The 24428-nt window shown below is 40.6% G+C and overlaps 1 protein-coding gene across 1 annotated transcript in view; it reads right to left on the minus strand.

Annotated features, from left to right (window-relative positions):
- ERBB4 (erb-b2 receptor tyrosine kinase 4) overlaps positions 1-24428 on the minus strand; it is a 395635-nt gene that overhangs the window by 124833 nt on the left and 246374 nt on the right. The window contains exons 19-21 of the mRNA XM_086751200.1: positions 7140-7272; positions 4790-4912; positions 3581-3679 (exon numbers count right to left, since the gene is read on the minus strand). Coding sequence (XP_086607326.1) covers positions 3581-3679; positions 4790-4912; positions 7140-7272 — 355 coding nt within the window. The remainder of the gene's footprint in view (positions 1-3580; positions 3680-4789; positions 4913-7139; positions 7273-24428) is intronic.

The raw sequence follows: 24428 nt of genomic DNA on the forward strand, positions 1-24428 counted from the left end.
CTTGTAGGCCCCCTTGAGGTACTGGAAGACTGCTATCAGGTCTCCCCGGAGCCTCCTCTTCTGCAGGCTGAACAGCCCCAACTCTCTCAGCCTGTCCTCATAAGAGAGGTGCTCCAGCCCTTTTATCATCTTCGTGGCCCTCCTCTGGACCTTCTCCAACTGGTCCATGTCCTTCTTGTGTTGGGGGCTCCAGAACTGGACACAGTACTCCAGGTGGGGTCTCACCAGGGCAGAGTAGAGGGGGAGAATCACCTCCCTCGACCTGCTGGCCACGCTTCTCTTGATGCAGCCCAGGATGCGGTTGGCCTTCTGGGCCGCAAGGGCGCATTGCCTGCTCATGTTAAGCTTCTCATCCACCAGCACTCCCAAGTCCTTCTCCTCAGGGCTGCTCTCAATCCATTCCCTGCCCAGCCTGTATTTGTGCCTGGGATTGCCATGACCCAGGTGCAGGACCTTGCACTTGGCCTGGTTGAACTTCATGAGGTTGGCACGGGCCCACCTCTCCAGCCTGTCAAGGTCCCTCTGGATGGCATCCCTCCCTTCCAACGTGTCGACGGCACCACACAACTTGGTGTCGTCAGCGAACTTGCTGAGGGTGCACTCTATCCCACTGTCCATGTCGCCAACAAAGATGTTGAACAGGGCCGGGCCCAGCACGGACCCCTGAGGGACGCCGCTCGTGACCGGTCTCCACATGGACATTGAGCCGTTGACCACCACTCTCTGAGTGCGGCCATCCAGCCAACTCCTTATCCACCGAGTGCTCCGTCCATCAAACCCATTCTGCCAACATTAGAAGTTTTAACCAGAACCTATGGACAAAGCCACTACCATCTGTACCAGCTAATTCTGTAGACACGGAAGCATCCCAAGTACTCTTTCTGTCCACAAATCGCTCTTTACAACAGGCTTTACATTTTCCAGAGCCTCTCTAAAAGAAATGCAGTTTTACTTGCAAGTACGAGGATACACACGATTGAGTAAGAAGTAATTGCTGACAAAAGCACTTTTGTACTTGAGAAGTACAGAAAAAATGAAAGTTAAGGGTGTGACTCACATAATGACACCTCCTTCCCACTAACTTCCTCTTCCCATTCACAACTGACCTGTCAAACACTTATGTAAGAAAAAGAGTTAACCCCCACTATGCTCATAGTGGCACTTAGCCAACTATAAACCTGTAAAAAATCTGATACAACTGCTTTTAACCAACAGTTATTCATAATACTCTTTTTACTGAAATCACTACCAATGCATTTTGCTTTCATATGTACATTTATATTTTCCTTATAAAATAACACCAGTAAACAGTATCAAGTTTTATCAGGACAGTTATACTGGTCAAAGCCTTGCAATGAGAATGAGAAACATTTTTCTACCATAATTTACTCTTCTATAAAAGATATTTAACTTATCTCCTCATAGCAGCTTAAAATTTCTGTCTTAAAATCTCTGGGACAGAGAGGAGCGGTCACATTAAAACCATAAACAATGCCTACATCATTCTCTTTAAAAATGTGGCTTGTTTCAGTAAATAAAGGGCTGCGTTAAGAAGTGAGGATGGCAGGAACATATATATGATGGTACGAGCAATTATTTCCAAAGAATTAAACTAAATATTGTTCTCCATCAACGCAGTACAGCAAGGGAGGATACAGACTGCTGCACACATATCAAACGCACCACTGATACAAAACATTTAGTTCTCCTTATTGTCACTTACATCAACTAATGATTAAGTCAAATTCTTTTTTATTATGATTAAAAACAACCTTTAGGTTATTATTAACCTCTAGGACTAAAAACAACCTTCACTCTTCTCTCACCTTGTTATCATTGGGTTACAGACTCAGAGACTTATTTTAATGAGAAACCTTTCCTAGTGTTAAAATCTCTAGTTTCTAGAAAATCTTCGTAATTTCTGAGTCATTTATCAGACGTTACGATGCAGACACTGGACGGAAATATGGTCCACTGAATTAAGTCAGTTGATCAAGTTGAGCTATGAAACCTCAGACAAATAACTATGTTGTTTCAGAAGGACCTAATGTTTTCTTTGTGGAGTGTTTCAACAGTAATTAGTATCAAAAGCGGCGATATTACCATCATTTCTTTATCAGATAAAGGGTCAGATCCTCAGCTGGTGCAAGTTGCTCAGTTCCACTGACTTTCATACAGTGATAACAATTCCCTCGCCTTGAGGCTGGAATCAACATCACTGCCTGCTGGCATCAGACATGGAGCGCAGGCTGCATTCAGCACCCTCACCCTCCCTGCATGTTCACTTCAAAAGGCTGCTGAACACCAGCTCTCCTCTTTCTGAAGCTCTACCATTAACAATACTCTTGACCATTTTTTTTCCCCGTTAAGCAAACATCAAATTCTCTTTACCCCTTTAGTACAATTCATTCCTTTTGAACAGAGCCAAAACAGCGGGGGTTTTTTTTTGTAATTTTTTTTTTAATTTGTGTACAGTGATTATTGAATGTCATCAACATAAATATGCAGTGCTCTGTAAAAAGCACAGGAAATCCCTTCATCTTTACAGCCTTCATTCAATTGCCTAAGAACTCACACACGATAATTTGTCTGAAATAGCTAAATCCTTAACTGTACATTTCTATTCATTTCTAGATGAAAGAACAGGCTGTGTAACAGGAGCAGATTCTCCTTGTGGTTTATAGTCTCATTAATGCTAACCAAATTAAGCCTATACATTTAACAGTTCTTCAAGACTTTAAAGTCCTATGTAATTTTCAAGTTCACAAGAGGGATTTACCAAAAAGTACAAGTATCTATGATTTGTCAAAAATTGTCACTGAATAGGAAATACACATTCACAGTGTCAATGAGGCTTGATTTTGACATGGAGCTAAAAACTGACCGCATAGTCTCTGTGAACATAGAACATAATGAAAATTATGATCTTGACCTCTTATCAACAATATTTTAGATTAGTAAAGCAAAAGGGCTTTTAAGTATCTGGCACATGAGACAGAGGAGTTGCAATCTTCCACTTACAGGAAGATCATTTATAAGAAAACTCCAGGCATCTTAGAGTCCATGATACTTGCACAGTGAAAAACCCAGTCCTCCATTACCAAGGCACTGACATTACCCTGGTACTTATGGTTCTGGAATGGAATGATCTACAGCAGTAAACTAAACAGGGCAGAGCATTGCTTCATACAGATCTGCCTAGCTCTACAGCTTCAGAGAAGCAGCACTGACCTACTCACAGCCGAGGTGTAACCTTGGTTGGTTTGTTTTGGTTGGTTAGTTTTGTTTGTTTGTTTGACCACTGCTGCAACAGAGAATGCATTAGCACTGAGACAGCTTGTCAAAGACTAAGGGAAGGAGGAAAATGCCCTACACACAAAACCTCAGCAGCTGAGTTTTTCTAAGGACATGATATTGTAGCACTCGCTGAATGTCAGCACAATATCAGTCCTGTGTACAAGCCCCCTTCTACTATTTAAATATAAGGAAAGAAAACTGTCAGAAATTCATCTTTAGCATCTCTGTGGACTAGAGAGACCTTCACCCCAACACTCAGAGACACTGATCATCTCTTACTTACATCCATAAACTCCACATTGGCTTTCGGACCAGTGGTCTCATTAAGGATCTTAATGGCCACAGGAATCTTTACAGTTTCTCCTTCGGGGACCCAAATGCCCTAGAAAGATTTTAAAAAGAGGCATAAGACAACAATCATAGAAACCTCCTTCAGAATTACAGTTACATCATGCAGTTCAGTTACAAACCTCAGAATTGAGAACACACAAAGTTATTAAATAATAAAAATTTCACAAATTACTTCTTAATTGATATGTGAGAATTAAAAGCTGAGATGGCTAAAAAGTAAAATTTGAATTTAAAATTTACAAACTGTGTGTCTCAGGCTACTTTTCCATCCTTCTTGACTACTGCTGTGTTCTTGGCAACTTCATCTCTACCACTTTATTATTTTCCAAGTGTATTCAAAACTGATCATTCAAAAGCGTACTCCCGTGACCTCGTAGCTGTAGTGACCTGGTCTGTACTTCTTCCATTTCCTCCCCAGTCTGAAGACAGATACAGTATCTGTCCTCCTCCACTGTTCTGACCTACCACCTTGATTCAGCAGGTTTCTGTTGCTCCCAAAGGGTTGTGTGACTGGTTTGACTTGCTCATTAAGCCCTACTTCATTGCCTTTGAGATGTGGACATGACCAACAGACCTTTAACTGAAGTCTATTTTCCCCTGTGGGTCCTGCTCTTGGGTCCTCTTAACAAAATCATGGTTTTTAAAGGGTGCATGGACATAACTAATCTTTTCTGTTTAAATGGAAGAAACAAAAAGTACTACTGCTTAGCTAATTACAACATTGTTTTACAAGGTACGATTACTATTACAAGATCCTTGTGACACTTGCAAAATGAGAGACAAAGTTTATCTAGCTTTCCAAAAGTGTAATGGCATTATTTAAGAACAGAATGACAAACTTGGATACTGCATTTTAATATCAAGACAGCCCAGCTTGTGCAGTCCTTTTGCGTGCAAGGATTCTTGTGGCTGACGCTCCTTTCCTCACCAAGAAATAGTACCTGCATATCTGATTAAAACTGAAGTTAACGTTGGAGCCTGAAGATGTGCTCCTCCCACACGATTCTACTATCCTACGAGTTTCCCAGACACACAGAGCTCAGGCACTCATCCACGGTACGGGATGCTTTGCTGCAATGCAGAATTTGACTGTTCAAAAGTTAAACGAGGGCACTCACTGCTGTGTATTGAAGACTCTTACCTTGTATACAGTTCCAAAGGCTCCAGAGCCAAGAACCTTCACTCTTTTCAGCTCAGTTTCCTTCAGGATACGAAGCTGTGCTTGGTTGGGTGCTGTGCCACTTGGAGTCAAGGGTTCCACAAGCTATGAAGGAAAATTCAACAGCCTTAAGTATTTGAAAATGTGAAGAACCACTAGAGGCTTATACTGAAAACAACTAATCCAACTAACACTGGAATAAGACAGTGGTGGGGTCTTACTGACCTGTCAACTTGTGGAGGGATTTCTCATTGTCAAAAGCAAATGAGCAATGCTAAGAAACCAAGAGAACTCTCAAAGAAAATCCTCACTCAACATGCACCGATTTCCACCAGGAGCTGCATGATGGAATTATGAACTGGAAATTGAATCGGTATCACAATAACACACCCAAGGACTTTTGCTAATGGAGGCAGTATAAATATTTTCTACATGACAGAAATACAGCAATTATTATCAGTGAACCACATTATATTTTTGCCCATTTTAGTGCCTTTTAAGTTGGCCATATTTCTTTTTAATAATCCTGGCTTAATGGTTCATCACGTTCTTATTCTGTTTCAAGGAAAGGACTATTTTTCTGAACTTCTGTTATACCACATAGGAGGACAGCTTTAAGGAGAAAACATCTTATAGCAGATCACTAATTTAAAACAGACTAATCTACTGAAAAAAAAAAAAGGCACAATTAAACAATTTGCTCAAGATGTCCCAAGAAACTTTGGAAATGAGTCACAATGGCATATTCAGTTTAAAATGCTCTCAGATCTCAACATTATACCATCTCTGCCAGAAGAAACAATGCTTCTTTAAAAATAAATTAAAAAGACATGAAAAGGACAGTACTCTAAACAATGAAAAATAGTCTGTTCCTTTACAGGATGAGGAAAATAATTCGGGGCTATTCCTACTCCAATTGGTTTGAAACTACTGCAGTATTTCAAAGCTGTCTGTTTACAAGGCTAAACGCACAATGCTCTGCAGTTTCAGAACTACTTCTATGGCTCTGTGAGCATCATGAACTACTTAATTAGTTGACCAGACTACTTTGGTTCAGGTGAAAAATACTGGTATCTGGAAATTACTGGAGTAAGAAAACATAACAAAACCAAATAGCAACAAGGCAGGTTATGAAAGAAATAATTTGTGAGCAGTATTTTTAGAGTGATTTCTCTTTCCCACTTTAGATGTCCAGGACTTACACGGTGAAAGAAAGAAGGTTTACTGTAAAAGACAAGTAAGTATGCCTCTGTATTTCCAGTTTGTGAATGGTGAAAACAGCTTCTGTGCCACAGTCCACCAACACTGTTATGGCAGGGAGAAGTGTTGTGAGGGTCTAAAAAAAACGCTCGTAGAGTTTTACTGAGAACGACCTACAGAAAGAATAGGTCTGATATAGCCTTCCACTAGAAACAGAGACTTTTGCTGAAGCTACAGTTGCTTGTGTGTTTATCTGAGGATGCTCCTCATTTAACCTTCAGTTTCTAAGCCAAGAAAATAGCTTCCCCACATGTTCAGTAGGAGACCTCGGCCCCTCAGGAACCGCCATCAGTCACAGGTTTTATCTGACCAAATGGAGAATGAGAGTTGGACTTCAAAGCCAATACTTCTCAAATTCAAGGGGCTGATACAACGGCAAGATTTATGTATTTAAAGGCACCAAGTATTGTTAAGCTTTCTATACAACGGAACAGTATTTAACAAGTAGCACAAATTCTAGCCAAGCATAAAAGATGCTTAGGCAAACAGACTGAGGATGCATAAATCATTTGTTCCCAGGCTCTACAATAGAGATGAGTGGGAGCAGGACCCTTGGAACAGAACAGAAAACAGCACTGTTAACAAAGCCTTATCAAAGAATCAGTAGCAAAACACTCTCAGGCTTTATTTTCCTACAATGGGGACTCTAATTTAAAAATATAATCACTTGCAAAGTGTCTCAAGTGTAGGACTGAGGAGATAGTAGTAATCACCCTTGCTCTACCTGACATACAAAGATTTAATGTTTTGTTTAAATTTACTGCCTAGATTGCCTTCTCCACTACCGGCATTTCAACAAACAGGATGGAGTGGGCATCCATCTTATAGCTTCACTGCATATTTTTGCCAGTAGAACAGTGAACCTCATTTGGTTAAGCTCTGGGAGGTATCTTGGCTTAACAAAACACATTCTTATTTCTGATCATGACTACAGGCTTTGACAAAATCTGGACTACAAATGCATTTCTGCAGACCTCTCTGGTAACTGGACTGAAGATCAGAACATCATTAATATAAAAGAATAGCTCTGCATGTCTTTTCAAATACTCTGTGAGAAGCAGCACACTCTCACCTCAGTCTCCAGGAATCTTCGCAACGCTCTCTTCTTCTTAATGCTTTTGCGTCGGACATACACGGCAAATGTCAGGCCCACAATGACGATGATGAAAAGGCCACCAATAACTCCCGCAGCAATCAGAGGGGTTCTAGCAATCAGAATCAGAGACTTTATTTTTAGGTAGAGTGAGAGACCAAAGACTGGTTGGGTACATAAAACACAGTCACTTGGAAAGCTTATTAACTGCCTTATCTTACAACCAGAATTTCTAAGTCAGTCCAAATGAGAAGTCAGGGGAAACACAATAACATCTGGCATGACTTCTCTTGTTCTCAATCAGTATATCAAGTCTACTTTTTTCAAACCGCCATGCACATGTGAGGAGTCGTGTGGACAAGGAGACACAACATGCACTTTAATGGCAAACGCAAATCTGCAATGGCAAAATGAGGATACAGGTTTTCCTGCAAGAGCTCTAATTACGCTTACTCTTTGGCTCCATCTAAATTAACTCATGGGCTTGTGCATTTAGGGGAAAAAAAAACTAACAAAAAATTCCCAAACTACCAATATGATGTGTCTTCCTGAGTACAGAGGAAACTGGAGGCATCACACTTGTATACCTTCCTCAAGTGGAGGATATTTATATATGAACAACATAATTCATGACTAGAACCATGCTCCCTCTTGGAACTCCTGGTTCACTACAACTACACACAAACATTTTGGTCAGGAGTTTGGGTTGCACCCATCTGGTTTTGCTGTGGCTTTTCAGCACAGTTAAATCCCAGACCAAAATATCGGTGTGTTGGAGCCAAAAAACTCCTGTGAACATTGCTAAGCAAAGCTCAGCTTTGGCACAAGACCTGTTGTCCCCCCACTACTCCTGTAACTCTTTTCAGCTTTCCAGGCTCCTCAGCAGCATGAGTTACTGCTGTAGTTTAGCCCCACTCAGGACCAAGCAATGCAGTCTCTCACTTATTCCCCCAATCCTTCAGTGGGATGGAGAGGAGAATTGGTAAAGAAAAGGTGGCAAAGCTCATGGGTTGAGACAAAAAAAAAAAAAAAGAAATTAAGAAAGATAACAGAAGAAAACAAAACAGTGATGGAAAACAAATATAGTACCATACCTCACAGCAAATCCTGATGCCCACCTTCCTCCTGAGTAGCAGGAGACTCTCTTCAGCACCTTCCTCACTGATATACTGAGCTGGTGTCCCACGGGATGGAACTGCCCTTTGGCTAATTTGGGTAACCTGTCCCAGCTGTTGGTTAATTAGTAACAGATCCCAGCTGTGTGCCCAGCCATAAGGGCCACCAGCTGCAGTTCCCCTCCCAGTTCAGGTGAATGTTAACTCTATCCTAGCCAGAACCAGGACAACTACAATTACCAATTTGTTTTTCCACAGTGATAAGATACTATAGGCTGGCATCACAGTAGATACTATACAAGCACAAAACAAAAAGACTGTCTCAGTCACTCTGCTTGACTTAGGTGCCCACATTTGGAGATCGCCTATGTAGTCAGTGGAGAGAAGCAGGCTCCCTCCTGAGAAAAAGTCCTAAGTGATCAGGACCTCTCAGAACTTCTAACTGCCATTAAGATCCACAGGATCAAACTAGAGCTAACTTGAAGAAAAATCCATTGCAGCAAACATAGCCTAGATCTTGGGACCATTACCTATTTCATCCTCTAGATCCAACCTTATTGTGCCACTCACTTCATGGTAACAGAGACAAAGCCTCATACTCCCACATCTAGTTATTAAAGCACCACTATCATGTTTTCCCAGGGAAAACACATTAACATTACACAACAATGCAAGGCCTATTATAGTTCAAAGGCTTTACGACAGAAACCATAAAGCCAGCAAATAAAGGAAGCTGAACGTTGTCTGGCTGTGAAATGGATGTTTGGGAAGTACGAGTCCAGTATCACCTGCTCCTCAGACAGACACATTGCTCCCTCATCTACTTTGGCCTTAAAACAGATTCCCCTTTCTAATCCCATTGGATACTCTGTCGATATTAAGTGCAGAGCTCAGATTAAAGGATGTGACGAATCTACTGAAAACAACGCTCTTCATTTGCATGTGCTTTCCGTGATGCTGATGCAAGAAAACTCTGTCACAGGCAATTATGAAAAACACTGGACATGAAAAGACTTCTATGGAGCTAGTTCTGACTAATGTTCTTGAGCAGACAAATTTATTTTTTTATGCTATATGAGCAATCACACATTCTTTAACAAATACCACCAAACCAGAGACTGACAACACAGGCAGGAGATCTCTGGGCTTTAAAGTCCGTATTAATAATTATCATAACAGCTGTTAAAATATATAATTAGAGTTTTATGGTACTGCGTACACTAAAAATGGTCCAAACAATATTTACATGATAGATCATAATAAGGAAACAGTTCCATGGGACACATACTGACTAGTGAAGAAAATAAAATGAAGTCACCCATCCCATGCAGCCCTTTTACTGTTATTGAGTACATGAATGAATCTTTATGATCCATTATGTCAACTCTCACTGACTTGAAAAGAAAGTCCTTATAATTTCTAGCAGTGAATTGAAAAAAAAGCAAATAATTTGCAGAAATTTCAACAAACAAGCATTTGGTCATTGATGTGAAATATACTGTAATTGCACATTATATCGGAATTTTCAGGAGGAACTATCTAAACACACTATCAAGCAAGCCTAAAAAGGGGGTGTAACAGGAATAATATAACATGTAAGGGGAAAGAAACCAAATATTTCAATACTAACCAAATAACTGCAATGCAGAGAAAGTTTTATTTTGAACTCAAATAGTGATCAGCTTCCTTAACTCCTAAATCCACTATCCTTGCATAAAAATCACAGACCTAACCAGATGCAATCGTATACCGTACAGCTTCTCCTCAGCCTGCTGAGCTGAGCCCCACAGTCAACAATCACGGGTTTTATTTGCTACGCTACCAAGTGACAGGTCACTGCCTTCAGTGCTCTCTGGTATCATCAGTGCAGTGCACTCTTCTTTCCAGTCACCTGTAGATTACTTTATAAGCCCAGTTTTCTGGGTGTCCCCTACCTCATCTGTGTTATTTTTACTTATGTTCATTAGGCTGAGTTTGCTTTTCTATCTATTCTTCCAAGATCTTCAATTCCCTGTATAATTTCTCCACTATTTTCACCTTTGCAGCGTCTTATATTTAATACCCTGGTGAATTGCATTAACATGCTGTTTACCTTTCCTTCACATAATTGTGAAGGTGGTCTAACGTGGATCCTTGCAAGTTGGCACTGATGAGAGATGCTGCTGAAGACAAAAAACCTTTTCCCCAGTTTGTTTTGGTTTGTTTGTTTGTTTGTTTGTTTTTTTTAAATCCAATCCTTTTTTCGCATAAGAACCTAACCGACAGTTCAGCTTCACATTCAGCTGGGCACACAAACATCCTTATCTCTAGTGGCACTAAGGGCTTAATCCACTTACATTTTTGTTACATTACTGTCCCACAACCACATCTGTGAATGCACCTCGCTACATTTGCCCACCTCAGACTACTGCCCACTGAAAACTAATTCCATGAAAGTTAACAGGAGCAATATCTATGCAGAGACAAAAATTTCACTATCAAACCCCCTCATTTTGTTAAGTAATTTCTAAAAGCATAGAAATGTTTCTCTGCATGTTTCTCTGTTAGGGCTCAGAAAGGCCAAAGGCAAGCAAAAAGAGGTGGCTCCATGTTAATCCTCCCCATCCAGCGTAAATAAGGGACAGCCATAAGTCAATCCTAGCTCAAATTTCCTTCAGCTCCACCATGAGCCCACCAACAGCAAACTCCTGATACAGCCAGTACGTTCCCTTACACACTGAAAATCTACCCCAGAGGATGAAAACAATCTCTGCTAGGTGTTTCTGGACCTTTATGCTAATCAAAATAGACTTAGCAGTCCAAGAAATGTGGTCCTGAATCACAATTCTAGCCTACATAACTAATTTGCTATGCTCCACCCCTCCTTCAGCTGAGGACAGAATACTCAACTAATGACTGGAAAAGGCGGTAGCAGGGGAGGTAGCTGGAGGGAAAAAAAAAACAGAACACGTGAAAAATCCTGCCTTTTGAACTGGAAACTGTGTATCTGTGGCTAAAAGTTGAAAGTGAGATTCTAGTATTCCCTTAGTACAAATGAATAATATATATTTCTTTTAAAATGTGTACTGTTCTCATATTTAGAAGCACATAACACCCACTCCCACACATCAAAAGAGACACAAGCAGTTCAAAGTTAGTATCCCAAGATGGACAAGGACGCCCAACAGAGGGGCTCGTATCATTCCATCCACTCCAAACCATCAAAACATCTGCAGTTGCCACAGTGCTTTGAAAGCAGGTATTAAAGCCTAATTACTGATTTAGATGGGTACACGGTCTCATACTCTTGACTGGAGAACACAGCAGAAGTGGGAAAACAAACAGAATTGTGGTCCGTGGAGTAAAGTTGAGAAAGAACACCTGTTCTTCTGTCTTTGGCATTAACCCACCTAATATATGACATGTAAATAAACTGAGCTTTGAAGTTGAGCTGTTAGAGGGCTTTAAGTTCCTACCTCAACCTTCCACATCTTCTCCTTTGAGTTTTATCTAGATATCCAAATAGGATTCAGTACAACCTTGAATATTTACCAAGTAGTTGCTTCTTGTAAATTTTGGTTATCAAGGCATTATTTTTTCCTGATGGACGATTCATATGTTCCGCATTCCTTACCCCTTCCACCAGTGGGGAGTTCAGCCGACTTTGAAGCTGCACTTTTAGAAATCTAATGGATTCTGCTAATCCTGGAAAGATAAATCTTAATATATAAAATATACAAGATAAACAATCAGACTGGGAAGTAAATTTGTTTATGTTTTAATAGCTTCTCTCTGCTGTGCAGCTCTCCACCAACCACAGCTTCCACAGAGCCTGGTGTTCACGAAACGGTGCTCCCTGGGGGTGGGAAGAATTTATCTCATGTTGTTCACATTAAGATGTGCTTTGTTTTATATTCTTTCTTTTTCAAGAACAAGGCTCCCTTCTGCCTTTCTCCATGTAATCTGAAGGTGTTTGAACACTGACAAATGTCAGCATTTATGTGCAGACTAGGAGTTTTTATCATGTGTAAACACAAATTTTAACTCACAGCTGATCTCGCGATTACCACCATTTCCACACTTAACCTAGATACGGGCAAACGTGTTCCATCGTACTGTCGCCTACCTGTCCTATGTACTAGCTCTGCTGGCAGGTAATTTTAGCCACAACTCAACATGCAAAATGACCACAGCGTTGCAGTCTATGTCTAGGTCCATTGAGCAGTTATATATCAAACACAGTTTTCACTTTGGACAAGGTTAACGTTGACAGACATATCTATAGTCAAAACTGCTTTTTCCTTACTCACACTGGTTCCTACATTGAAGCCTTCCTCAAGCAAATATTTAAGGACATTTCTAGATCGCTAGAATCAAGTCACCTGTATCCTCAAAGTTTTTTCACTGGCTCTGCCAAACGAGCAGACACGTGCTGGGCCCGGCCCTGTTCAACATCTTTGTCGGCGACATGGACAGTGGGATAGAGTGCACCCTCAGCAAATTCACCGACGACACCAAGCTGTGTGGTGCCGTCGACATGCTGGAAGGGAGGGATGCCATCCAGAGGGACCTTGACAGGCTGGAGAGGTGGGCCCGTGCCAACCTCATGAAGTTCAACCAGGCCAAGTGCAAGGTCCTGCACCTGGGTCGTGGCAATCCCAAGCACAAATACAGGCTGGGCGGGGATTGGATCGAGAGCAGCCCTGAGGAGAAGGACTTGGGAGTGCTGGTGGATGAGAAGCTTAACGTGAGCAGGCAATGCGCCCTTGCGGCCCAGAAGGCCAACCGCATCCTGGGCTGCATCAAGAGAAGCGTGGCCAGCAGGTCGAGGGAGGTGATTCTCCCCCTCTACTCTGCCCTGGTGAGACCCCACCTGGAGTGCTGTGTCCAGTTCTGGAGCCCCCAACACAAGAAGGACATGGACCAGTTGGAGAAGGTCCAGAGGAGGGCCACGAAGATGATAAAAGGGCTGGAGCACCTCTCTTATGAGGACAGGCTGAGAGAGTTGGGGCTGTTCAGCCTGCAGAAGAGGAGGCTCCGGGGAGACCTGACAGCGGTCTTCCAGTGCCTCAAGGGGGCCTACAAGAAAGATGGGGAAAGGCTGTTTAGTAGGGCCTGTTGCGATAGGACGAGAGGTGATGGTTTTAAAATAGAAGGGGGTAGATTTAGATTAGAAATTAGGAAAAAATTTTTTACGATGCGAGTTATAGAACACTGGAACAGGTTGCCCAGAAAGGTGGTGGATGCCCCATCCCTGGAAACGTTCAAGGCCAGGCTGGATGAGGCTCTGAGCAATCTGATCTAGTTGGGGATGTCCCTGCTCCTTGCAGGGGGGTTGGACAAGATGACCTTTTAAGGTCCCTTCCAACCCAAACCATTCTATGATTCTATGAACTACAGACTTGCCGTCTCTGACTGACAGTGCCCATCCATTCCTCCAGCAGTATACCACTAACCAAGATGTGCTGCTGAGAGCAACTGTGCTGTTAGGATACATCAAAATTTTTAACACAAGGTGACATAATTTACTGAAGATTTGCTCAGATTTCAGTTATCAGAGTGTTTACTGAAAAGAAAGCAGCAACAAGACTCAAAGAAATATATTACGTGCATTCCTTAAATTGTAGAAGTATGTCCTACTCATGCCTCATTTCTTTTCTAAAAGGTAGGATTCCTCATTTCACTCAGCAAAATAAATGAGGACAAAGAAAAAAATGTTAAGTATAGTTTTGAAAATGAATGTAACCTAGAATTCTAGACATTAGTATGTATTGATTGTAAATTAATGACATTTTATTATTAAGCACCCATGGTGCACAATGGATTTCTTTAAAACTAGTTTTAAATCTGAATTGCATAGTTCAGGAGAACAACCACATTTCTGTTATATTTTCACCATAAATTACTAAGAACTCTCAATTTTAACTCCTTGTTAATACAGTTGACTAGGAATAACTACTGAAATCTCTGGAATTACAGTATTGGTACGGTTTTTCATAGGCTTCTCTCCCTATAAAACTGAAATGCCCATCTGACATCTCTTACACCCCGGCATTTCTAGGCTGAGATTTTTCTCTTCTGTCACAATATAAAAAAGAAATGTTATTATTAAGAACTTGCACAGTGACTTTGTTTGAAGGCTTGTGCTTTAAGTAAACAGATTAACGTTCCTTGTAAAATATGCCAAGTCAGGCCCTGTATAATGTAGACTGATTTATCTGTGACAGAGAGCCAACTAAATCCACTAGACTGGGCTCACAGCTGAAGCCAGTTCATCAAGCAAAAGAATAATCCTCTTTATCAACTTGTCATATTTCCCATTTTCTTTGGGAAGAGTAATATTTTGCTTTAAATAAAGAAAACTAGATCTGTAATGACCATGGGCGCTGATGGACTGCTCTGAAACTCAAACCATCAACATCAGCTTACGGAGTTTCTCCATGCATAAAGCATTCCTGTTTAGAAGCAATAAACTCAGCCTGCTTCTCTGCAGCCAGATGCAGTCAACTGGCTCTGTGATTATGTCTGTTTACATTAAATTACTAATAAGAAAACACAGTTTTCTCAAATGGAAACTTCAAGTGCATTTTCCTGTAAGACATTATACACTGAGCGACTACTTTGCCTGGTGGCACTGCTTTCTCTTCATTAACTGTCAAATCCAAAAGTACCACAGAGCCGTGCAGCCTGAGCAGAGCGTGTAGCATCACTTGAGGAGCTGCAGAAATAAAAGGTAGTGCCTGTATTAAATCAGTATGTAGCCAAAACACTCAATGGGAGCTGCATCATATAGAGAATACAAATCCTAGCATAAAATTAGCCATTGAAACTCAGCAGGAACATTCCTTCCCTCTGCAACAGGTGTTCAGGGCAGACTTTTATACATTTTCTTCATCGCTACATTTTGGTTTCTATTAGACAAAGGCAGGCCTATTACCTTCACCTCACATCCTGTACAGCCTCTCAGGCAGAAGGCTGAACTTGAGTCTAAGTGGCTCAGAAATTATTTCAACCTGCCCACAGCTCTGCTGAAGAGCTGAACAGAAGATGACAGGACAGGAAGGAATGTTTGTGAGTATTTCAAATAACCAACAGGAGGAAACCTCTTTGAACACTCTGCTCTTCCTTCTGCTATTTTTTTTAAAAAACACTTTCCAAATTCCACTGGTGGAAAGTGCTTATAATTAATTTACATTCCAGTTAAGTGTTTGCTGAAACGAAGCTACTCAACATATGAAATATCTAAACCCACACACGACTAAACAAAATATTGCCTGTAGGATTGCAGATAGTTTGCCTACCTTAAAGCAGATGCAAGAGGATGGTTTCTCTACCTCAGGTCCTTCATTTTCACTTTACTTCACAAATCATCATCTTTCTTTCGAATATGCACTGGGCTCTCTTTCTAGACCTGCCCCTTTTGATTGCTTTTTGGAATGCCAGTCCTTCCTGAAAGTAATCGTTCAGAAGATTTGAAGAGCACAGAGCAGGTTTTTTTTGTCTAAGTGGCTGTGAACACTGGACTCTTTCTGCTTCCAGCTTTGAATCATATAGAGCAGTGAGCATTTGCTTTCACAAGCTCCAAGAGTATGCACGCTGGATCTGTAGAAGAATTTGTTTCCAAACATGCACTGGAGGATCCACAGAAGAATTTGTTTGCAAGCATGCACCTATATATTGTGCTTGTATTACATACATCCATATAGATACATACATATGATTCATAAATATTGAGGAAAATCCAAGGTAAATAAAGAGCAGGGTATAAGGAATTTATTTCTGAGTATGCCTGATGCTGCTTTTGGATTTATCACTATTATTTTACAAAGATAGCATTCTAAATGTCCTACACAAATTATATCAATCATTAGAATATCCCATTTGATTATGGGGAAGAACTCACATAAAATTGAGATCCTCCTTCAGACACAAGGCTCACATAGGATTATCTCCTATACAACAACATGCCTAAAAATTCTTCTGCGTCCGTAACTTACCAGTCATCTCCCAGTAGTTCTTATATTACCAAGTGAAGCAGAGAGAAACTCTGGTGTATCTTGCAACTCCTCTTAATTCCAGTCATTATCCCACTGCCAGCATTTCCACAGAGGCCACTCAGAAAAAAAGTAGTTTACTTTAGCAGCTCCAAACCCACCCACCTTCACTCCTCTCCTCTGTATCCACAGCCACCCAAAGGAATCTGTTTCCCTTCACCGGCTGGTAAAGGTAGCCAAGGGAAACCAGTCTTTGAGAATATTATCCTCATATTCTATTCTCAGCTCTGCCCATGGTTTTTTTTGCGTCTATGTACACATCAAATTCCTATCATCTTGATGGTCCCAGATGTGATCTGATTAGAAAAACAGCTTGTGTCCATGGTGCGGATACCGCTCAGAGTAACCTAGATTCTACAACAGCTGTTTTATTATTATTATTTTGCAGTATAGTATGGCCCACATAAAGGGAAATGATAATTCAGTAAAATAGCTCTTCCTTCTCCCAAATTTCAGTATGATAGAACATTGCAGAATTTATTGCAGGTATCGCCTGATCTATCTAAACGTTAAAAACACTCCTCTTCCAATAGCTGCTGAACTCCCAGAACAGAGCAGGCCAAGCATCTGGGGAAACAGTGATTCAGCTTAAAAATCTCCTTTTCAGCCACAACCCCCTTCCTCTCCCCCCACACCTAAGCACCAGCCTCTCCAGCAGACAGCGGATCCTCCTGACCTTGTGTGTTTCTTAGTTCTCACAGCTTCTGAAGCTCATTAGGGCTCAAGAAAACGAGGAGAGAGAAGGCTCGGACATATTTCTTTTCCCCATTTCTATCATAATGGAGAGAGGGATTGCCTCTCATTCCACTTCAAAAATGTATGTGTTTGAAGTATTTAAGCGAGAAGAGCACAGAAAGGTTGATGAAACCAGCTAGAGAGAATACACACAAACATACTGCTACAGCTCTAGCTTTCAGCTTGCTTTCTTAGTAATTGCTTTTTTTTTCTCATCTGAATTTTCCTGGAAAGGGAAAAGGTTCTCTTATTTTAAAAAATCCACTGCTTCTCAAAAGATGACTCAAACATCCCAAAGTTTGGAATTTGGATCCCAATCCAATGATTGATCCAGGATATCAAAGCAGAGAGGGTTCACACGAGGCTGAGGTGGTGAGAAAGCACCGAGCTTAGTCTGCATCCAAATCATTTACATGCCGAGGGTATTGTTGCCACAAAGGAGGGAAAAACATATCTACATGAGACAGGCCTATTTTAAAGCTGGAATATTATCTCTTCAATCTGTTCTTTGTCTATTATCCTCACTGTGATTGAGACTACCTATATTAACAAGTGGTCCATTTTTAGTGTAGGAATAGTTTTTACTCCCCCCGCCCCCCATCAGACCATGAGGCGCAGGGAAGGAGGCAATTTATTTCCGAAATGTACACATAATCTTTAAGGAAATTCATTCAATCAAACAAAGCAATGCCCACTGATACAGAGCCCACTGAAATGAACTGAACGTTTCCCAGTGGCTGATTGAAGTCTACTGGGAACTTGGAAGAGATCAGGTTGGCCACGCTGGTGAATTGCCCAACTAGAATTAGTCCTCTTCCCTCTGCTCCACCAGGTCATGGTTGTTTCTTTGCTTCTAACCAACCGATCTACAGGATCCATGTATCATGCTCCCCGCATTATTTTCAGATTAATTTGCAGATTAACATGCCATATTGCCAAAAGTAGGAATCACAATGTCTTCCTCTTCAGCATGACCTGTAAGCCTATACTCAGCGACACTGACATCAAGTCTATGGGTCCTAACCTGGCTGAACGTGAGCAGCATTAACTGGAACAAAACAAATGGTAAGAAATAAAAACACATCCTCTGTCCTTTGATTGCTTCTACTTTCTACTTTTCCACTGTCACTTCTTTTCACTCACGTTATGTTGCTTTACAGCTTCTGTGCCTTCTAAGAAATACCTCTGCTACTTAATTTCAGTGACATAGCTAAACATCATGAGGTTTACTACAAGTAGACAGCTACGAGTTAAAATGGAACAGCGAGTAAAATAAAAACACGTAACAGAAATCCAAGCAAGCATTTTAAGAGGCAAGTTACACCTTGGTGTATTGCTTTGATGGCTTGTGTTTCTAAAGGACAGGCCACGTCACAGGCACGGTATTGGCAGTCTAAGACAAATTATGTGAGGAAACAGTCCACACTTCTTTCTTACAAGGTTGATTGCATTTCAGACCATTTTCCTGAAGGTACTACAAGAAAAACTTCATATAATTTACAAATCAGGGATTACATCATGGCTGATCTTGTTTAACCAAAGTTTGGCCTTCGTCCTGATGACAAGGTTGAATTTGTTCTCAAATTTCTGCATAAACGCCACCACTCTTCAGGATGAGGCATTACCAGCTCTGTCGAGAGATGCACCAGAACAGGCAAGTACACGGTAAGGTCCTCACAACTCTCTGCCAATGAAAACCTCAAGCAGAACTAGCCAGCACATCTTTTTCACATTATCCCACAATCTCTTTTGTCTGCTTGATCACTTGCTCAATCTCAAATAACCACAGAAACAATTATCTGCATTATCTTCTATTGATTAAACAGCCAATATGTCTCCAAAAGAGCTTGTTCACCAGTGTGTGAAGATGGCGTCATTAAAAATTTACATCAGATGGAACAAAAGCATGATTTTTTTTTTTAACAAAAGCACTGTTATCCCTAAAGAAAACTTCACGTTCAAAGGTTATATAAAAATAAAAATAATATCTATATACTGTGCTTTCTAAAACTTCATAGTACCAAAGATACAGGTCCACCAAAGCATATTCCAGGAAAGGAAGGGAGGGACAAGACAAAAAAGAAAAAAAGATAAGAAAAGGAAGAGTCTGCACTGCAGAACAATATAAGACACTTAAGTACCTCACTAGTATCCAAGGCTTAGAAAACCTGATAGAGATGGACAAATTACAGCTTCCAATTTCTGTCATTAGTGGACAAACGTAGTAATGGGAAACAATCTGCTTTCAGTTGCATGAAATAAAATAAAAATGTTGAACCACTGACATACAAAAATGCTACTATATTTATTCAAAACACGTCTCACTCAAGTGAATACAGGTGCAAGAGAGTGCAGTCAAACAGGCAAGATCTGAATGAGTTTCTCCTATCTCCTAGCACGAGACAGCCTCAGAACTCAGAATTTTAACTGACCTAACTACTAACGAACAAGGATATGTCAGCACAACAGAAACCTTGTGTAAAGTCATGTGGAACTCTCACCCTGTTTCTCACTAAAGCTGACAGGAACCAAAGCCCAGTATTAAGCAGCTAGATTTGCTTGTGTGTCCAACTCAGTACTAGGAATCAAAATTCAAAGCAGGAACTCTGTGTCCCAATCTTGAAGCATGAGTCAAGAGCTGATCGTAGCTGGAAACTCTCATCACAGACACAAAACTGTAAACAACAACAGGAGGAACCAGTGAAGTCCTCTGGCCTGATTATCTGTATAGCATAGCCTACAGCCTTGGCCAAAATTCTTCGTGCTCACCAGAAAAAGTTACAGTCTTAATTTTACAAGTCCAGTGCTGCAGAATAGAATACTACTGGGAAGAGTCATTCCAGGGATTAATAACCCTCATTAGAAATGCTCTGGTATTTTGCTGCTTTGAACATGTCTTTCCTCAGATCCATTACCTCACAGACAAACACCCTATCCTTCTTTTCGGTCTGCTAGACTAACGCCATCTTTAAGCAAACTTGTGTTCCTCACCTGTGCACTTTCAGATGATAATCAGCTCTACACTTCCACCTTCAGTCAAAATAAACTTTAGATGTTGGAGATCCCAAACTTCTTCACCACGAGGCACAATGCACAAAGCTTTAATTATTCCTGGTGGCTCTTCTTTAAAGCCTCTGTAACATACAGTCCTTGAGAAAACAGTCAGTCTTTCTGAAGGTACAGAGCCTACATTCTTGATCAACTCTATCCACTGCCATTATAAGGAGGCAGAAAGAGGCAAAATACCTCTGCTTTACAGGAAAGAGATGCAAAGTAATCTGAACTAACAGCAAGAGGGCATTGCATGGGAAATTAGTTTAGTATTAGGCCCCCTTTCCCACTACAACTTTAATGCAGTTATTTGAAGCTCTTCATACAAAAAGCCCAAAGGTACAGATAATTTAGATGACATTTTCCCACCCTGTTACTTCACTTTACAACATGAGAGGAAAAGAATTATAGTAAGATAAAGTAACTTGGTCTGATGGCTCAATTTACTACTGCTCTATTCCTGCATGGTTGCTGGTATTTGTGATAGCACTTCCATCCTTGGTAAATGCTGCAGTAAAACTTTCCACATGTAGCACCAAAGGACATAAGTTTGTTAATCCCTTCAAATCTATAGTTTGTTTTATTAGTTGACCATTGTCTTTGCAGGCTAGATACTGGTAAAACTGGAAAATGTTATCAAATTCAAAGTTGGTATTTTCATTTTGGCAAAAACAAATTAAAAAGATTAATTGTGAACTCTATTATCATGACTAACAAGTTATCCGGTATTTTTGATCTAAAGCTGGCAAAACTGTTGCAAATTAACTGCGAAGTAGAACGTATGCTTTTGTATGTAAAATAAAAAAAAGGTAAGGTAAATTGCAGACTCCAAATACAAATTCTCATCTGCATCAAGTATTCTGCACTTCATCATTCCAGCAAATACTTAACTGGTTTTAAATACACAATGGAAAAGTATGCACGGGGGGAAATTCTTGCAAGATTACTTTATAGATACCAGAAAGGAATAAACCAAGAGCTTCCCATTTTACGCAAGAATTGCAGCTCCTTTATCCCCTGACGGGTCATGGTGAGCAAGCCAGAACGCTGACAATTAAGTCTTGGCTGGACTCTAAACTCAAATACATTTGTCATGTAAATTGTCTAAATACGGAAGAGCAACAAATCCTGCATTATGCAGGTAGACTGGAAGTAAGCCTGTAAGCTTCAGTTCTGATTTATTATATGTTAAATATTAATGAATTATTAAGAAACCATTCACTGAGGTTTAAACAACTCCACATCTTACATATTTCTAAAGCTCTACAAATGCATTCTAAATAACAAATAATTAATTTATAACAACATTAAATCTAAATTAAATCCCCATTTCAAGCCATAAAAGAAAGCCATTGGAGAGTGGCGAGATATTTACTGTTGTTCTATAATAAGGTCACTTCTTTGTGGTACAATTTTATTTCTGCATCCTATGTTTTTTTTGTGCAGCTAAGCCAGTACAGACACACAACACAAGGCTTACGTAGCCTGATGAGAAATAAAAGCAGTGACCTCTGCAATAGGGCTGTGTGGTGTTTTCCATTTTAACAAGCCATTTTCAATTTGGAATTTCCTAATGCTTCTTGTACTTAAGCAATGACCTGCCATGTTTGGCCTAATCACTTATTTTTTTCTGCTTATAGTTTCAGTATCAATCAGTCAGTTTTCTGAAGAAAGAATTCTCCTACTTTAAATGTACTTGAAAATTTATTTAGCAACTCGTGGTAGCAAAGTAAGAGAGGAAAAAAAAAGCAAGCTTTTATTGAGAAGTCTTTGAGTCTCTGCGAAGACATTTGGTTATGACCTGACAAAACTCCAATGCTTGGTAAATACTGTGTTTAGTGTATTCTGTACATTGTCCATGACACTTCAGAAAACTGACTTGAGAAAACAGTCAGTCTTTCTGAAGGTACGGAGCCTACATTCTTGCTGTTTGGGTGGGGCTGAACATGCACACAGCTCACCAAGCTGGACCTTGTACTGAAGGCACAGAGGGGCAGGACTTAATGGCCATCTGGTGTGAAGGTGGGGGATAACAGGTAATATGAAATTCATGATGTTAACTCTTGTGCTGAGCAGACCAAATACAAGTCCCTGCATGCTTCTGCACAAATGGCTCTTCAGAGCTCAGCAGCTGAAGAAGGCACAGGGGCTGGGACATACCGAACGAGACAACGAGGAGTGCCGCACCTATATTCACAATGAGACATGCTAAGGCACCTTCTGTAACCTCACTGTGACATTTCTCTGTTCGGTGTGCACCACTGCGCAATCATGAATATTGCCCAAACCCATCAAACAAGCACAGCTGCTGAGAAACTTGCTCTTTAAGTATCAACAATCTCAACATACTGCAAGATTATTTCACTCATATTCCACTCTTTGTATAATAAACTTCTAGAAACATACAGTTTCTGGCCTTATCTATCCTGTGCACTCTCAACAGGATCCTCAAAACTACTGGTGCCACAGAACGTATTTTAAAAAGCACTTGCGTGAAAATTGATTCTAGTTTCTTCCTTCTTCCAACCTTAACAGTTTATTTCTCCCTATAGCAGCAGATCCTACCAAATCCTTCCATACTATGAAACCACACCAGCCAACCCTGCTGAATAAACCAAATGAACTAGCAATCCTCGCAGATCCCAGACAAGTCTTTCTGAACATGTTATAGAACAGAAAGTTTTAATACAACAAGAGCTTTTTTTTTTTTGTCTGCGGTCAGGTCTGTACAGTAGAAAAGAAGGGAAACCAACTTAGCCTGTATTCCTCCTAAAGCTACAGGCAGTGAAATGCTGTGACAATAAAAGTGCCCACAGCAAAGGTCTGTCTGAGAACCAGTTCAGTAGCAGGAAGTTCTCACATGGAACAGGGATTTCTCTGTCAGTCTGTCTGAAACAGATCAAGTGTAAGCTCTATCCAACTCACAGAGACAGGATCAGAAACTGCCTGTTTTTCTAGTCTTGATTCTTAAAAAATAAAAAAAAAAAACCCGTTTCTTCAACTGCTCTGTTCTGATACAGCATCAGAAAGCTCCATATTAAAAGTCTCTCATGAGTAGCACCTTTTACCAAAACAAGTAACGTAGCTTAGTTTATACTCACAGATCCTTCTTTTCCTCTTATTTTTACACATAGATTCTCTTCCTCTTCCCCTCCAGAAAGACTACAATTATTCTACAAAAATACAGAGCATATGGAATGCTTTCCTCCAAGCAATGAAACAGAGCGCCATAAAAGCAATGAACATCAGCAGTTTATTAGAGGTGGTTTCCCTTCCCCATCATCTACTCAGAGCTGCTGTGAAATTCTATTGAAGTCATACTGTGAGGGGGTACGAAACAGCTATGAAAGGATCTGCCTGCATTACATAGGTTTACTGTTAATTAGCTCTTGTACACACATGCAGTACACAAACCCATCACTTTTAGGAAGTGATGATTTATTGAGAGGCTGTCCTTTGTTGATATAAAGCTAGCATTAGGATTGTAATTAGTTAACAGCTACACATCGTTTCATGTAACCACTTGACAACCGTGGTCCTAGCTAATTAGTTTCTGTTAGTTAAAAGGGAAATGTGAATTAAAATTTCTTAGGGCATAAATAGAGAGAGACATCAGCTTATTCAGACCAATAACATCAAGGGGCTAGTCCTTCCCTATCATACCCACCACGTGCTTCTGATCACATCTTCAGACTTGCAAGCTCGCACGCACTGGAAAATAGAAACCTCCCTCCTCCTTTGATGATCTCTTCTCTTTTAGTATTAAGTTGAATGAACCACAGAAACACATTTAAAATTCATACTTTGAGTAAAAATTTTGTCCATAGTCTAGCTTCAGTAACTGAGTTAGTCAAACTTTTCTGGTGGACTTGGGAGCAGAGGACTGCAGCATTTTGTGACTGCCTGGAGTAATTTTCTTAATGGATGGCAGAGTATTATTTTTACAGGTTTTCAATCTTCCTTTTAGGCAATGGTTATGAAAATCTTTGAAGCAGGCATACTCCTCCTTTCACCCTCTGTTCCAGAGCTCCTAACAAGTATGCTGTTCAACCCAAAGAAACCACTGACTGCAATTGTCAGAAGGTATTGAAAGGAGGAGTGCCACTCCAGTGAGGGGTGGGACAGGAGGATGCTAACTCCTTTGGGCACCCTGGGAAATTCCAGCCTCTGCCTGCTTTCCTTCTTTGCTGTAAGTTCCCTATAGAAGGGGGAACCCAAACTGAAGCCCAGTTTAGAGAGAAGGATGTCGTGCAGGACAGTGTTAAATGCCTTGCACAAGTCCAAGTAGATGACATCAGTTGCTCGTCCCTTGTCCACTGACGCTGTAACCTCGT

The sequence above is a fragment of the Chlamydotis macqueenii genome, chromosome 6 (genome assembly GCF_036417535.1).
Source record: "Chlamydotis macqueenii isolate bChlMac1 chromosome 6, bChlMac1.mat, whole genome shotgun sequence".
NCBI classification, from domain to species: Eukaryota; Metazoa; Chordata; class Aves; order Otidiformes; family Otididae; genus Chlamydotis; species Chlamydotis macqueenii.